The 17,648-nt window shown below is 36.0% G+C and overlaps 4 protein-coding genes across 6 annotated transcripts in view; 2 read left to right on the forward strand and 2 right to left on the reverse strand.

Moving 5' to 3' along the window:
• Slga (proline dehydrogenase slgA) overlaps positions 1-4,787 on the reverse strand; it is a 50,799-nt gene extending 46,012 nt beyond the window's left edge. For both annotated transcript variants that reach the window (XR_013084791.1, XM_076807917.1), the window contains exon 1: positions 4,198-4,787. Coding sequence is in view for 1 of the 2 variants with exons in the window: in XM_076807917.1 (XP_076664032.1) it covers positions 4,198-4,503 (306 nt within the window). In the remaining variant the exon portion in view is untranslated. The remainder of the gene's footprint in view (positions 1-4,197) is intronic.
• A 1,753-nt stretch (positions 4,788-6,540) lies between these two features.
• Positions 6,541-8,938, forward strand: LOC143366695 (uncharacterized protein F58A4.6). The gene is made up of 3 exons (XM_076807966.1): positions 6,541-7,304; positions 7,384-7,498; positions 7,961-8,938. Exons 1-3 carry the CDS (start codon positions 6,928-6,930, stop codon positions 8,225-8,227), a joined length of 759 nt encoding a protein of 252 aa, XP_076664081.1. The 5' UTR covers positions 6,541-6,927; the 3' UTR covers positions 8,228-8,938.
• Positions 8,939-9,017: 79 nt separating this feature from the next.
• Positions 9,018-12,069, reverse strand: LOC143366687 (bleomycin hydrolase). The gene is made up of 4 exons (XM_076807938.1): positions 11,912-12,069; positions 10,581-10,897; positions 9,455-10,282; positions 9,018-9,297 (listed from the first exon to the last, which is right to left on the reverse strand). Exons 1-4 carry the CDS (start codon positions 11,919-11,921, stop codon positions 9,082-9,084), a joined length of 1,371 nt encoding a protein of 456 aa, XP_076664053.1. The 5' UTR covers positions 11,922-12,069; the 3' UTR covers positions 9,018-9,081.
• A 658-nt stretch (positions 12,070-12,727) lies between these two features.
• Egh (beta-1,4-mannosyltransferase egh) lies at positions 12,728-17,481 on the forward strand. Of its 2 annotated transcripts, none has more exons than XM_076807935.1 (3): positions 12,728-13,237; positions 14,736-15,544; positions 15,782-17,481. In XM_076807935.1, the coding sequence occupies exons 2-3, from the start codon at positions 14,741-14,743 to the stop codon at positions 16,352-16,354; spliced, it is 1,377 nt and encodes a 458-aa protein (XP_076664050.1). In that variant the 5' UTR covers positions 12,728-13,237; positions 14,736-14,740; the 3' UTR covers positions 16,355-17,481. The 2 variants fall into 2 exon arrangements, with proteins under 2 accessions (XP_076664050.1, XP_076664052.1); XM_076807937.1 differs by lacking the exon at positions 12,728-13,237 and adding an exon at positions 13,284-13,450.
• The last annotated feature ends 167 nt before the right edge of the window (positions 17,482-17,648 follow it).

Genomic DNA, 17,648 nt, shown 5'->3' on the forward strand with positions numbered 1-17,648 from the left:
TTGTGTAACCGTCTGAGAGGTGCTCGCACTAGACGCCGCGAATCGTGTCGCGCTTTAAAAATCAATAGCGATCAATACGGCGGCCTGGTTCACGCATTTGAGGTAGGAAGTGAATCATTATCAAGTACGCGTCCCTCTATTTACGTACTCGACGAAAACCGGCCTATAATTAGATGTGAATACATAAGTCAATTTTCGTTACGCCTAGCGGGTGGCTAACGACGCCGACGACAACGCAAACGTGATATATGCGTGCAGTTTTGCAACAATATTCCATTATGGACAATAAGTACCATATTAGCAGCGGTACATAATGATTTTTCAACTAAAATTTCGTAAACAATTAAAATCATCACCGATTACCGCCAGAGGGGTTAATTTTGACCACAAAATTAGATTTTAAAGCAAATTCGTCTAGCATATATTGTACAACAGGTATTATTCTCAGACAAAGTGCCTTGGGTAGCTTTAATTGCCTACTTCAAGATGCAGTTTGCCTGAGAATAAGTACCTGTTATATTATGCAATAGACGCTGAGCGGAGTTTGTTTTTTAAAATCTAGTTTTGTGGTCAAAGTTACCCCATTTGACAGTATTAATATTATATATGAATGAATGTAATTAAATAATGTAATTTTAAGTAGCTGAATTAAGACACTGACAAGTTAATTTTATTATTAAATACTGTAAATTGTTGAAATGAAATTATTTGATGATTATTATACGTATACAAGTTTTTACCTCCGTGCATTGAATCATTCTGCACTTTTTCCTCCTCTAACCTGTGAACTGTTTTTTTCTCTCTATCAAACACACCTATAGCCGATTTAAAATTGTATGTTTATATATTAATAATAATTATAAAATCATTTCGGCCGGGATAAATGCAACGCGTGACCTACTGTTATCTCCAACGCGGAGGACATTTCCAAAAACTCGTCTTTCCACTCGTTATGCAAAAAGGATGGTTCGCTTTTTGCATAACGAGTGAAAAGACGAGTTTTTGGAAATGTCCTCCGCGTTGGAGATAACATTAGGTCACGCGTTGCATTTATCCCGGCCGAAATGAATTTATAATTATTATTATTATTAATATATAAACATACAATTTTAAATCTGCTGTACCAGTCCACATTCATTTTACGCTTCTATACTTTTATGCTTTTAATAACCCGTTGAAAGCAAGTACAATGCTTTACTAACGCAATAAAAAAAATGCGTGAAAAGTGTGAATTATCGATAACGCAGGTCCGTTTAGTATTGAGATTAGATCAATTTCCGAACATGTCGTGAATTTTTGCAAGTAAAATTACACTAAAAGCGATATGTTTAGGCGCTTAATGTAGCCACTTATTCTTGGTACGTAACAATTTGTGTCTGCTTACAAATTCTGACTATCTTATGTGCCTACTTTCACTTAGTAACTATCTCGTACATATGTTTACTTACAATTAGTCACTATTTTATACGTTTACTGGCAATTAGCGACTATCTTATGGCAATAATTACCGTTCGACATATTACTATTGTCGTTGACTTTAAATTATTACTAGTTTTACTACTCGGCTTCGCCCGGAATTTAAATCCTGATTTTATAAAACAAAATTTTTAGGTTTTTTTTTAAACAGTTACATTCACCTGAATTAACCAGGCATGTAAGCTGAGGCACATTTCTTGATCCAAGAGATTCTCGTTCGAAAGTTTTTAGGCGACAAGCAAACATAAACTTTCTGTTATATATATTAAGATTCCACGCAAACATTTATTCCTGATAGTTATTAAAATCTCCCTCGTTTTGTGTCACAAATAATCTTATATCTACTTTTGTATAAATAAAAATTATTAATGATTGTCTATTCCAAACAAACAATAGATTAATCGATAAATAAGATGAATTTCTACTTCAGTGCTATAATTTTTCTGCCCAATTAATTTTAATATTCATCACTCTTAATGGAAAGAATAAAAGCAGTTGATCGATAAGTGAGAAGAGGTCGATAACGATCAGATTTCCGGCTTAAATCGAAATCAATATGGCTTGCAGCAAAGTAATGAACGTGTCAAGAGTACCTGGAACCTGTCCACCGATAAACTAATCGTAATAAAATAAGAAGCAAATATTCAAGTTTACACCCTAGACACCCTGTAGTATTTGCATTGTTAAATTATTCCGTGTGATTTTTTTCAAATACAGTAGGAACATAATTTGCATTGTGTACAGTACTGGGCGAACAGTTCTCCCGGTTTGTTTACTATTACTGTGACAAAATCCCTTTGTCACCCACATTTTTGTTTGTTGTTTCAAAATATATATTTCGTGTTAAAATTTGCTAATTTTGTTAATGTAATTTATTCATGAGAATATTGAGAAAAATCATTTGTCCGAATACATATGTCCGGCACTGTGCGTTCCTTTTAAAATTACATTTTCTAATAGATATTCTCAAACGAATACCGAGGGTAATTATGAAAGGTTACAAATTCAATTTGTAGTAACGTTTACGTTATCTACACCGCCGAGATTACGCTTTAAAAAATTTTTAAACCAAGGGAAGACCGAGTAAGTACGAAATCAGTTATAAACGAAACTTATCAACTGAAGAATTCACGGAAGAAGGAAGTATGTAACTGATATTATCGTTACATCGTGCTGTGTGATATACTATAAGTATAAAAGCCTAATTGCAAATAGAATTTACACGTAATAAATTTACGTTACACGCATCAGTTATTTCTCACCAGAAGCTCTCACGATCAGTTAAATAATACCCAATAAGTTAAACACATGAATATGCGAGGAAAATGAATTTACCCTAAAATATGGAAATTTTGCGTATACGCCGCGAATTACGCGAGCATTAATTTCCACGTGTTTTTTACGCGGTCAGAAACACTGTGAATGAAGCCTGCTAGTACAAAAACTAAACAGGTAAGAAAAAGATATGGAGGAAGCGGAGGGTTATTCACATCGTAGATAAAGTACCACGCAAAAAAGTCACCGCGTAAAACGGGGGGGGGGGGGGGGGGGACAAGTGTACAAAGAATAATTTATTTAACAAGAATGTTGTTAAACGATGTCACCTCGTAACACTTTCAATGGAAGAGAAGAATGCCTGAAAGGCGCGACTTAAGAATTCAGGAATACGGAAGCACTCGCAACAGCCAATGAGGGAACGCGGAATCTTTTTCACGATCGTCTCCTGGCATTCCTATTTAGAGGGAGTTATGTAATTGGTCGCTATAAGTTTCGGACAAAAATTGCTGGGTCGATTGAAAGTGCATTAAGCATTACTAAAATCAATAACGCGGCATGCCACGTCATCCTACAAATCGCGTACGAATTCTGGACGTCCTCAATAAAAGATCACTGCACTCTGCTTAACCGCAGTTACTAGAAACGACCACGTTTCCCTAGGAAACTCCGTTACGAAATCCTTTTTATGCGCGACGTAATTTTCGAGGCACAACTATTCTTATCAATCAGCATTTTAGTGACGCCTTCAACTCCCGTCGCGCCTGTTTCTGTCTAATTAACAAGAAGATACTAAGCGCACGACTTCCTTCTGCTACAGTAGGATACACGATAGTAACGCGCAAATCTAATCAATGTAATCCAAGCCTGAGAGATTCATTACCTTCAATCCTTAGAGTTCCACTGTACATACGATCTCACGCTGCTGTTTAAATTAAAATATTGTAGCGACAATTTCACAGATCAATATCGATAATTAGGTTTACATGTGCAGTCCGTGGCTGCGACAAATTATTTACTTCGAAGTCCCGGGACTGATTAACGTAGTGGGATGAATAAAAGAAATACTTTTGGTTTCGAGTTCTATAAACGAGTAGAATATTAGCCCGTGATGCAGAAAAATTACACGATCGATTACAGTTAATAAACGAAAATTACGAGCGCCGAGTCGTAAGGATAATGAATTAACGAACTGAGAATGAACGGCGAGAAGTGTACGAGAAACGACGTCTCTCCCAGTTCGGTTTGATGAATTTTCCATGGTTTCAAAATAAAATCCTAAGAATAACCTTCCAGTGTCGCTTGGAAACCGGTACGAGAACTTTCGGATACCTGCGTTAAATCCCGCAGAACATAGTTTAACCTTGCTCCTTCGCGAGCGTGCTACAAGAACGCAGGCGTTTCGGCCCGTGTCACTGGGCATTGCAAAATCACGAAATCACTTACCTTCATGTTGTGCTCGACGAGATAGTCGATCGAACATAGTTGATACACAACGTAGGCACGAAGAAGCTCTATGGTGGTTTTGCTTTTGAACGACGCTACGGGATCGTCAAACTTCAAATCCAAGGGGTCGGTCTGCCGAGGTGCCGGCTTCAAGTCAGGCGTGGTGCCGGCGTATTCGCGTTCGTGTACCTGCACCAACTGCACCGACGGTTTCGCTACGTTCTTTAGGAGCCCGACAGGAAGTGGCACACACTTCCTCAGCTTTTTACCGGCACTGGATCGCGGCACCGTTCTCAAAAACGCCATACCTTGCCCGTCCGCGTGTCTAACGTCGAGAAATGTCAGCAATCAGACGCTTGTATTTGTTACAATAATATGAACCGCAACCTCAAAAACACGCCGATGTTACCCCCTCGATATTCACTGAGAAGCAAACGAATAAAATTTACTTCGGCCGTCCCACTGTAAAACCGTGTATTAACGGCGAGGCTATTTGCCCAGTGACAAAACGGGGTAAATCCAACCTGTCACGATCGAGTCGGAGGCCCCAATACCAATAGAGGTATCTCGTCAAAGCTTAGGCCGAATCGCGAGGTGGGGTACTCGCAGCGTCCAGCGACGTACTACGAGCCGCGCGCTTACCACGCGACGATACTCTTTATAACGTCACATCTATTCGAAACGCCGAGCTAAATGGCATTTTAAAAAGCGTACGAATTTTTCTGGCCGGTTTCTTTTTCATTTTGTTATAAATGTCACACGGCAAACCAGATTTCAATTGCCGTACGGTGCCCCAATTACTATACCGCAACAATAGATACCGGGCCTGTGATTGGCTCGCCGAAGAGGTGTGTTCAGATTGCTGAACGCGACTGGTCGGTTAAATTTTGAGAAATGCCAATAACTGCGCGGTGGTGTGATGCGCACAGTGGCGCAAAACACATTCTACATTACCCCCGAACTCGTTGACTAAAATTCTATCTAATCGGCTACGGCGTGAATTCTAATCGACGCCTCGATTCTTTGTGATGGAAAGTGAAATTTGTAGATTTAGATACATATTTCCCCCGCTTTCGACTAATTATACGTATAATGCTTGCAAGGATTCTGATAAGAAATTGAATTGTTTCGAATGATGGCGGATCAATTATAAAATATATTTATTTATATATCTGTTATTATTAATATTTATTCATGCTACATATGTTATACTACTTCTAACAGTACATTTCAGTTATAAAATCGTATTTTTATGTAAACTGTAAAATGCAGGATCTAGCAGTTATAGTATATCCGTGTCTTGCATTTTTCTTTTAACGAACAGAAATAAAAAATGTATACCTATATAGCAGACTTAACTGAAAAATAATTATTAGAAAATCTTTTATGTAAAATTAGAATTAAATTATGTGTTTAGAAATTTATTTATTTATTTATATGTAGCATCAGAATCTGGTCGTCAATCGAAACGCAGTACAATTTCCAATTTCATTCTACAATGCTAACATTTTTATTAATACGCGATTTATCACATAATTTATGCAAATTAATGCCGAACCGATTCTTGATGCGATGTCACAAGCAAAAAAAAAACACAAAACGATTAAATAAGAGCGAAGTATGGAATTTTAATTACAACTTCTCTCATGCATAAAAGTTTATTTCTATGAAACTGACTTTTTAGAACATCCCATTTACTCTGTCATATAAGAAGGAACCTGCGCATAGACCTGTTCTGCGCTACTATTGGTTATACCCCAACCAACGCTTCCTCGGAGCCAATTCTACATGCGTGAAACGGACCTTCTGATATGATAAGGAGACACATGTTTTGCACGTGTGTTAATAATTAATTGTACTATACAGTCACTCTTAAATCATACATGTTATTCAATAAATTACAGTATATATACAAAATTATTTAACACGGTACTCCATATGTGAAAAACATATAATTTCAATAATATCGCTTACGAAACTTTAAGAATTAACTCTCACACAAATAAACGAATGCTAGGTAACATAGGAATGCATAAGTTACTTGACGTCATTACGAATTTCGGAACATATTAATTAGCTTCTCAATTAACATATTATACACACTATAGTATTTCTTTTAACGACTTACTCTTAGAAATATTTTAAAAACATTGTTTCAAACATGCTTAAGATTTATATGAAGGGATCGTGCCACATCCCCGAAATATTGTCAGGAGAGCTTATATGTAATTTGGTGGAAACTTATATTCCCTTAAAGCATTAAGTATTACACACAGAATCTGTATTGAAATTACTCCCGTGTTAAAATTGTACATTCAATAAATAAAAACAGCCAATGTGAAATTAACTTCGACGAGTGATTTGCATTATTTGCGTGATATCCCTACCATGCTTTGCTTTATGTGTATAGTCAATTAAATTTCTAACCTCAAACCGCCAACCGAGAAGTTTGCGTAGCAAACGAAAAGTCCTACACAAATATGTCGGAAAACGTTGAAAGTACATATTAATTGATCCCATTTAGAGGATATACACTGCCTTTGATCAGACCACTGATATAAACTTCACAACTGCCTTCGGTAAAAGCTGTATGGTGTTTTTAGAAAGAGTATTTGCAATAAATATTTTTCACATGTTTTATTTACATCGTTATATTGTAATGTATCTGTATGTAACGAAGCGACATTGTCATACGTTTAAAAGGGCGTTCATTGTTCTGAATTAAAGAGCATGGATAATTCAATAAAATTGATCGTACACGAAGGCAGCTCAGTTCTTGACAGTATTATTGTCGCACCCCACTCTGCCACCAGATATGAGCAGAAAGCAGGAAGAAAGAAGACTACAGGTCAAGCTGATGCTAACATACGTAAAGTCAATGAAAATAACACGATAACAATAAGCAAAATCCGTTTAAATAAGAAAGGATATAACGCGTATCTTGTATCAGCGTACGTTGTAACGTTAATAAGATCACAGACATATCGTAGCAGTGCGCATAAAACTTTATTACAATACTTAACGTACAAATTCTCAGATGATACTAATTCGATGATTATCTTCATGAGACTACGTACGCCGAAGAGACAATTTTTAGATCGCATGTGGTGAGGCTACATTTATTACATACGCCGTAATCTTCATCCATTGCCATGTACAGTGATGTATAAGATTCTCCTGTTTCAGGAACGAAAGGATGACGCAGATGACTTTGGAGAGGAGAGAAGTCGATCATGCTATGTCTTGGTTATCTACTTTAGGTGGAGCATTTTCTGCTCTAGGAGATGAATTTCACCACTGCGTGAGTTAGGTTTAGTTGTTTATTAAAGATAGATTTAATGAGGTATACAGTGGCGGACGAAAGAAAGTTTACAACTTTTAAAATCGCATAACTTTTTTAGAATTCAGCGATTTTCGACCTTATTCTGTTCTCTCAGTTCACAAAAAATTTTAATAAACGACCTTTACTATTTTTTTTTGCTATACCGACCAATCGTATTTTTTTTTTAAAACGACGAAACACGTCACTCAGCAAACTAATCCTTCTAGCTTCTCAAAAAAACTCAAGTTGTTTGGACCAGTTCTAAAAAACTTATGCGATTTTAAAAGTTGTAAACTTTCTTCCGTCTGCCACTGTATGTCCAGAAATTATAAACTGCAATTAATTGTTTTAATTTGAGTCGATTTTCCCTGAGTAATTAGAAGAAAAAATTAATAGCAAAATTCAGTGTCATGTGAAATAAAAGGAAACATTTTTACACAGGCTGAAATAGCAGGAAAAATTTCTGTAAAGCAGTTTGAATTAGCACTCCGCCTTGGTGATCCCCTTTTGGTTGCTCGTTGTCAATTATACGCTGCCTTAAGTTTAATTCAACAAGGCCACTTAAAAACGGCGAGAAAAACAGTAAGGAGTATTTATAAATTTTCAATTAACCAGAATGATATTCGCTTGCAAAAAATGTGTCATGGTATATGGGCTAAACTTCAATATTATCACAAGAAGCAGAAAGAACGACATAAAGCTTGTTAGTAATAATTATCCTCTTAACTTAAACTTTCCTAAACGACGTTTAGGATTAGACCAATTAAATTTCATATTTATGTTTGAAAATAAATGAAGTATACTAAATATACTTTCGGAAAATGTATTTTCTGTAATTATTAACGAAAGATGATAACAAGAAAGGTCGTACCAGCTATTAAAAAATAATAATTAAAGTTTATTACATTTCCAAAGACTTTTATTCATTTTCATACAATTATTAGTTGTGTTTTCAGTTTGCAGCCGCTTAAATTCCAAAATAAACGCCCTCAGCAGTATGACTTTAAATGCTATTTTTGGAATTTTGTAAAAGATTTTCGTGTTATTCATCGTGGCTGAACATTTTAAAAAAATGTCACGCAATATACTTTGATTTCATACTTTTTGGTTTTCTGTTATACTTAGCTCGTAATGTAAATAAAATTTGTGATAGTAAACAAAAACGTAATACAAAACCTTCTCTGTTCATTGCTGAATATCTTTTCTAAATAATAAATTAAAACCTGTTACACATGCGACAACTTCAGGGTTTAGGAACTATTTTAAATATACATTGTTAGTATTTTATCAGTTCCAGCAATATATATTACTTTAACTACATCCAGATGGATGTTAGATAATTTACATGTTACGATTTAACTTTCTAGAATTATTTCTCGATTGTTAAAACCAGCGAACGAAAAAAAAAAGAAAAGAAAAGATCGAACTCTTAATCTGCGCCACTCTGTCGGAAACTTGTTTTTTTTTACTTGAAATTTTATTTCATGTTCACTTTAAATGCTTTATACATTCTTTTATTCACTAAAAAATTTCATCTTTAAATGTTTAAGCTTACATTACTATCAGTGAGCAAGGGTACCCATGGGATCCCACGCAGGTAATGTAATGGGTTCCTGTTTAAACACATCCAAAACGTCTGCAGGTACTAATTTCTTATCGATAACAGCTTCGAAAACAAATTCAGAAAACCATTCAGATGTTAACAATTGGTACCCTTTTTGTCCCTGCTCATCTCCCCAAGAATTTTCTACTCTAAACTTTTTAATCTTGCCTTCCTTCTGGAAAGTAAATAAAAACTTTTAGTGTATTTTACACATTAGGACTCTGAGAATACTATACTTAAAAAGCATGCATAAGTTATCCATGTTGCGTTATTAAACTTAATAAAGAAAGCACCATTTGTGCAAATTATTTCGTAAAACCTTGGCAACTTACATCGATCGAAACGGCTGTAAATGCCATTGCGTGAACCATCATAGAGTCTCCGTAAAGTAATCTATCCGCTTTCGTAAGATTAACTTGAATATCGGTTCCAAACAGCGATTCAAAATCATAAGCTTTTATGTCCTGTATACCTTGCTTGCCGACTAATCGTTTGTTTACATCACATCCAAACCATACAGGCTCGTTATTTTTTATGCTCTCTGCGCATAATTTCATTAACAATTCAGGTGGTTGATTATTGTACAATGTAGGTCTTCCGCCAACAACATTTCCTAAACAATCTATCGTATAAAGCTTTCCGTACGAATTAGACGGTCTTGGATCTGTTATTAAGCATACTTTATCATTTACATTATAATACGGTTTTACGTGCTCCTCGTAAAACTGCAATGGCGTAATTGGTCCAATGCACTTGTAAGCTTTCGATTCGTCATAATATTCCCAAGTGATCGTTTCGGAAGGTACGCCTAAACAGATACCAATTATTCGATAGATCACGACCATTTGTTCCACGATCTGAGCTTCTAGTTCTTCGTCCGATGCTTCTTTAGATACCATGTCCCTCAGAACTTTGGAGTATTCCCTGAGTTTACTTTTCAAAATGCCGTTCATGCGGGAGCTGAATTCGCAGCAGTGCGAGTCTGGGAAGCACGCTTTGGGAACAAGACCGTGTCGATTTATCAGGTTTACGATCATATCCCACTGTCCTCCGTCACAGACAGGGTCGTGTAACAGGAACGACACCAGGCGACCCTCGACTGGTTCATTTCGTCTAGCAGTTTTCACGATATTATGCAGAAAATAGTTGCATCGCTCGACCTACAATGTAATCGATACGTTCACCGTCCGCGCAAAAGCATAAATGTGTATAATATTATTACTTAAAGTAATGTTACGCCGAGTTTACACCTGTCGAGTGTTCGGCCGAGCGAGCCCATTGAGCCGAGCACTCGCCCAGTCTGAACGCATATTCTAGTACTCGGCCGAGTAATCCGGCGGGGAAGTTTCACTCGGCCGAGTAATCCGGCGGGGAAGTTTCACTCGGCCGAGTAGCAGACCGATGACTCGGCCGAGTCACTCGTCAGGTGTAAACCTACCTTTAGTTCGTAATATTAACCTTATCCCAGAAAAACAGGTAAGCTTGACTAAATTCGAATTCATCCAAATTGTGTTGCTTCATAAAGACAGTTCGTATAACATTTAAAATTGAAAATATCCAACATCGTCCTGAACTTTTCTGATTCGTCATGGGCTTCCCTTCCGTTTCAATCTTATGAGTGAAGACGTGTTGCGACTTCTCCAGAACCTTTCGTGAAATACAGGCCTCCAACGGATTGATCCTTGTGCACACATTTTGTGCCAAGGTATTGCGCCTGTCCTCGTAAAATTTTGACCGTAATTGACTTATAACTTCCGAAGTCAAAGCACCCGCAGCTTAAAGAAAAAGTGATGAAATGTTTGCAATTAATATTGAATAGAAGTGCGATAGCCTGCTTCTTATAGTCTAATAAATCATATTTAATAGGAAAGTAATCTTTCAACAAAGTAGAAAGGAGAATGAAGTATATTAGAAACCTTCTTGAAAATAAATGAGAATTATAGTTTAGATAGAATTTATGTAGGTAAAAGCCACGTATTTAACGTATTAAATTGTAATTAGCCATAGCTGATTTATTTACATATAGTGCTAAGTTTAATTCATGGATATTGCTAAAAATATCTTCTTTGTTGTATGTGGCACATGAATCATCATTATTTGACCAACATTGAAAAACATGGAAAAGAAGCTACGTACGAAACGTAATGCTATATCCGCTAAATGTAAGGCAATCTACAAAATTTATGTAATTATTAAATTACGGTTACAATATATCGAATACAGCAGATAACAGAATACCGTTATCAAATAAAATCTGACAATGTTGCACGCTGTAAACATCCAACCACATAAAAGTTTCAAATAAACACATTCAACACAGATATCAATGTATTAATAAAGCTTATAATGGACTTATTATCTACCCCGGATAATTCACAAACAGAATTCGACCGCGTAGCGTTAAAATGTCAACATAATACACGCGCGCCAGAAAGTTTCATTGTCAATATGTTTTTAGTTTCTCCGATTTATACAAGGCTTCGAAGAAACTGCATCCGTTTCTCGGCAGAACTATCATACAACCGTTCCTCTCACTAAAAAGTTAGGGGTTGTCATAAACTGATGAGTATTTTGATCTCGGAAAAATAAATATCCCATTAATAACAAGTATCAGCGGAAAAGCAGTTGATAACAACGGGGAGTGGCTGAACTCAGTATTTAATACAATTGTGCCTTTGGTGGTATAGAAAATTGGATTTACGTGTGACTATAATATCATACAAATATTACATGAAATAAAAAAAAATACGAAAACTGAAGATATAAAAGTAAATGAAAGCGTAACTCACAGGCGACCATCGTGATGGCTGGATTCTTGCTTCTCGCTTCAACTGCAATGGGTTCAAGGGCTTCCACCAAGTGCTATGAAAAGTTTACAGACCGCGAGAGCATATACCAATTTTAACGTGGGTACAACCGGTTCATTCGATTCTGGCCGCTCTAACCAAATGTACGGCGTCGAGTGGCCTACTTCGCGTGGTTGGCATTCGTATCGCGAACATTTCTATAATATTTCGTGAACATGGTCTAGAACAGACCCTATTAGGATTGGCAGTCGGGACGTTACCAAACAAAGATGGCCGGAGAGAGTAGGGCCGGTATTCATAGTCGCTACTTATTCTTAAGCACATGCTATGAGTACAGCGCTCCGTGATGCTTAACTTCGGTGATCTAACGAGAACCGGTGTATTCATCACAGCTACGGCCGCTGGTATTTGTTAGTTTCTAAGATATTAATAAAAACTTTCAGCATAATACATTGGAATCTGCCTATACAAACGTTACTAACAAAATCATCTTCTTGTCACCGTCTACTGTTTCGACTGTTTCACAGCCGACGGTATTAGCCAAGTTGACGGTGACGAGAAGTATAAATTACAATCTTAATTTATCTGTACATACTGATAATTGAATGAAATGACTAAACTGACTACATATATAAATACTACTTTGGAATTAGAAACTAAATTGACACTCTGTATATATATATACACACACGCGTTTCTTATAGATAACACTTATAATACTTATATCATCACATATGTAAGTATATGGATACTGTCAAGTTCTGTACTTACTTACACACATGTAAGAATATACATGTACTTCCGCAAAGTTTGTAAATTGTGTTATCTTCAAAGAAACATGCATTTAATATTATTCACAGAGGTAGTAGGTATAAACCGATAAGGAAATGTGACTTCAGATATTGATAAATATTAAGAAGAGAAGTAAATAATCGGTGGAAAGCGTTAATCGTCCAACCTGCACCGGCATACAATAATTCCGCGCCCGTTAAGAATTGACAGATCGATTTCATTCCATTATCTCGAGTAATCTCGAGTTATCGGTTAGTTGCGTTTAGTCATCACGTCGGTGAAACGGAATTGGAGGATGTATGAATATAAGTCACTTCCCAAGTCAATGGAAATCAATGCGAGAGAACTGCTGTTCAGTGCTGTTAAAACTATATGAAAACATTTTCTGCCCGTACCGGTCTGTAAACTATTTCCTTGCGCTATTCGCTTGTATTCACCTGTTGCCACAGGCGATGGGCCGAGGGAATTTATTTTCAAGCAGTATATCGCATTAAGATCTGGCTCCACGAAAGAAAGGTACACATTAAATACTTCAAATACCGTTTCGATATGATTTATCGTATTTGTACAGTTTCGAAGGAACAATGAACATTTCCTGAGAATCAGCATTATCGTGTCCATACGAAAATTTGTATAACTTTTCATCCGAAATTAAAAATTAGATTAACGATGAATAATAATTTATAATCGTTTGTTATATTAAAGTTGTATTATTGTCTAGAATATTATGTAAGTTTTTTATGTTACTTAAATAGTAGATGCGTAGGCTGATGAGGTTATGTCCATTTCTTTACTGATCTTATTTTAATTTAATACGTAAATGTTTTTGTATAAAGTAGGTATTTCTCATTATTTCATTCACTTGCATGCATTTAGTAATAGAACACTACGCAATCCATCTTTTTTGTTTCAAACATTCTGTACTGACACTTTTCGCAAAGATATTATTTCGATGGTTTTTTGTTCTTCTTTTTTATTTTTCAAACACTGGGATACGGTTTATATTTAATTAGGAATAATTCATAGCTGTAATTTAATTTGTCATTCGATTAAAACAGTAGAAGCTGTGTAGTACCAGTGTGGATTATTCCATTCCCTTTATTACATAATGATTTCTTTTATAAACTGGTTAATTTTGCATCGAGTAAATTTTGTTTATGAACAATAAAAATCTGTTATACTCGCATAACACATAACTTTTTATTGTATAATTCTTAAAAATATTTTTCAATACTTTATAAGTAGTTAACAGGTTTATTTTTTGCCTTTTGGCCTCAAAATAGGATTACATTTGTTATACGTGTAATTGTTTTTGGGATTGTTAACTTAAGTTCTTCTGCTTTTTCCCAGAACCATACACATCCAATCCGCTACTTCTTCTTCTCCCTTTAATATCCCTCTGTTCGTTGAATTTTCTCTGTTCAGCTCCTTACAGTCTTGTAGCATGTGGTCCAGCGTCTCTCTAGCCCCATTACATAGTCTGCATACTGTCTCTTTTTCTTCCCTCCAGTATTTGCTTCCCCGCTCTTCGTTCCTACATCTGAACCTTGCAATCATGCTTTGGTCTCTGCCTGTGTAGTTTCCGTTTAGATAATTTGCTCTCTGGTTATCCCTGATTTCTGTGTAATGTGCCTTGTATCTGCCTCCCAGTATTCTGTCGTATTGCCATTGAACCTGCTCTGCCCTGTCTCTTTCCGCTAGTTCCTCGGCAAACTCTCTTCCTCTCCTTCTTTCTATTTCCATTTCTTGGATATCCATCATTTTTTGCCCGTAGTATGAGTCTCTCATTTCCTCCCATTTCGACTTTTTCTCTGCTTGCTTCCCATCTATTTCCCTCCAGCATTCTTGTACTATTTTATTCTTATTTAGCCGTTTCGTTTTCTTCTCATATTTCATTGCTCTTTTCTCCACTTTTATCCTTACTTTGTCTGTTTCTGTTTCCTCTAAAATTAGATATGCTGATGTTCAGTACTTTATAACTTATAACTAATTTATTTAATTTTATGCTTTCCAGGAATAATGCTGAACAGTGTAACAAAGCACATTTTACACTGCTGTTTATTATTTATCGTTATAACCGTTTTCGAATTGGTGTTCGGTGGAATCAAATGGAACACTGACAAGAGCGAACAATTAAATCCATGGGTCGAGTATGGGTTTGTAGGTGCGCTTACCTTATACTTGCTGCGAGTGCTTACATTCCTATCATTCCCGCAAGTTATATTTAACTTCGTCGGATTAACGATATACAATGCGTTCCCAGACAAAGTTGTCTTGAAAGGTTCGCCGTTGCTCGCACCGTTTATCTGTATCAGAATAGTGACGCGCGGAGATTATCCGCAATTGGTAAAAGCAAACGTGAAGAGAAATTTAAACAAGTGTATAGAAACGGGCCTAGAGAACTTTCAAATTGAAGTAGTCAGCGATAAACCTATCGGACTGTCCCCTCATCGAAGGGTTAGAGAAGTCGTCGTGCCGATGAATTATCGCACGAGCAGTGGTGCTTTATTCAAAGCTCGTGCGCTGCAATACTGCTTAGAGACTTCAGTAAACGAATTGGCGGATCACGATTGGATCGTACATCTCGACGAAGAGACTTTATTAACGGAGAATTCTGTTCGTGGAATATTGAATTTCGTATTGGATGGAAAGCATGAATTCGGGCAAGGGCTAATAACATACGCGAATGAAGATGTTATTAATTGGATTACTACTTTAGCAGACAGTTTCAGAGTAGCGGATGATATGGGGAAGTTAAGGTTACAGTTTACTATGTTCCACAGGCCATTCTTCAGCATGAAAGGTTCTTATGTTGTTACACAGGTAATTATCTGCTACGTAACGAATGAATCGTATTCTTATAGCGAATTCGGTACCTCGCACTGATTCTGCACTGGTGCCAAAAAATGACTTGGATTGGTTGATTCTTATAGAATATCTTCCTTTCTATCAGAAACAACCAATCCAAGTCATTTTCTGGCAGCAGTGCAGAGTCAGTGCGAGGTACCGAATTCGCTATTAGTCGCGCTAAACGATTGTAATACATGCTTATCATCGCAGATGGGTGCGGAAAGAGATGTTTCCTTCAACAATGGGTTGGACGGATCCGTTGCAGAGGATTGTTTCTTCGCGATGAAAGCGTATACCAAAGGATATACGTTTAATTTTATAGATGGCGAAATGTGGGAGAAATCGCCATTCTCATTGTGGGACTTTATACAGCAAAGAAAAAGATGGCTGCAAGGTATATTACTCGTCGTACATTCCAAAGCTATTCCGTTAAATAAAAAGTTGCTGCTGGGCATATCTTGTTATTCGTGGGTAACGATGCCTCTTTCTACTTCGAATATTGTACTAGCTGGAGTATATCCTATTGTCTGCCCGCCGTTGATAGATTTCCTATGCGCTTTCATCGGTGCGGTGAATATTTATATGTACGTTTTCGGAGTAGTTAAATCATTCTCGTTATATCGATTCGGTATTGCCCGATTTATACTGTGTATATGTGGAGCGTTATCAACGATTCCTTTCAATTTGATAATTGAGAATGTTGCTGTCATTTGGGGTTTACTTGGAAAGAAACACAAGTTCTATGTCGTTAAGAAAGAGTACAAAACCACAATGACAGTATAATTCAGTATGTATTTGAAATTCTTCTTACGAGGCAACTTAAACTTACGAGGGAGTGCTTGCGCACTAGGACGGAGCGATTCTATATAGGCAAAAATTTAAATTTGAATTTTCAGTTAACCTGGGTGCGGGATAGTTGTCTTTTGATTAACCAAACACAACTGTAAATTTTTTTTGGAAAAATATTCATGTCTGCAGGTTCCTTTTTCTCTTAAAAATGTATAAATTCACAATGTGAATCTTATTTTTTTCATTTTGAAAATTTAAATTTGATTTTTCTGGCACTCAGGCCAACTGAAAATTCAAATTTAAATTTTCGCTTATATAATACCGCTCCGCCCTATTGCGCATTACAAATACCTGTAAGGTTGAACAATTAGGGGGTATCTTTATGCCAGAGGTCTAGTTGTAACGTGATTTGCATGACGCGTGCGTGTGTTTAGGTTGCCTCGTAATTATGAGAACATTCATGAAACAAGATGTGTATATATACATGACTATTCGCAGTATTTAAGTTACATTATTAAATTATTTATTTAAATAATTTCAAAGGATTAAGAAAATGGTTAAATTCTGCAAAGTGTCGGGAACTTGCTACTACGCCATGATTCATATAAAATTGAATAAAGTACTCAACGACCGCAATTATATTACTCGATACTTTTTATGCGTCAACATATAAAATTCGAAAAATATTAACTATGCAAGCATTACGAACAATTATGCGCTGCAGATGTATTAATTACTACATGTAGTAATAGTATCTTATACCTTTAATGGTCATTCAAGTTATTTTAATATTTCACATTGTGCTTCTGCGAATGAACAACTAAATTTTACCACTTCCTTTGTACACGTAATATTTGGACCGCTTGGAATTTTTAATATATACACAATATTAAAATTATTCAGATAAAGTTTATTCAATTTCATATGACATCATAGCAAACCGTAATAATATTCAAATCCCTGCTTCTTATAAAGATTTTGAACTGTAACATTTTTAATCTTACACCATATATTATGAGACTAAAAGTTTCTGTGATATAAATCTCCCTTCTTCTCATACATATAATAATGTATCTGAGGAAAATTACAAAAGCTTCATTTTATAATTCTTTGAAAACGAACAAAGTATCACTATTAATAATATGGATGAGTACTTACTACCTGAATAATGGTTTAATTTCTAGACATGGCAATGTTAATTAAGATAGAACAAATTCAAATTCGCGATTTAAATTTTAAATTGTAAAATCATCGTACGAGTTTCAGAGGCGGATTGAGGAGCTTTTCT

The sequence above is a fragment of the Andrena cerasifolii genome, chromosome 3 (genome assembly GCF_050908995.1).
Source record: "Andrena cerasifolii isolate SP2316 chromosome 3, iyAndCera1_principal, whole genome shotgun sequence".
Taxonomy (NCBI): domain Eukaryota; kingdom Metazoa; phylum Arthropoda; class Insecta; order Hymenoptera; family Andrenidae; genus Andrena; species Andrena cerasifolii.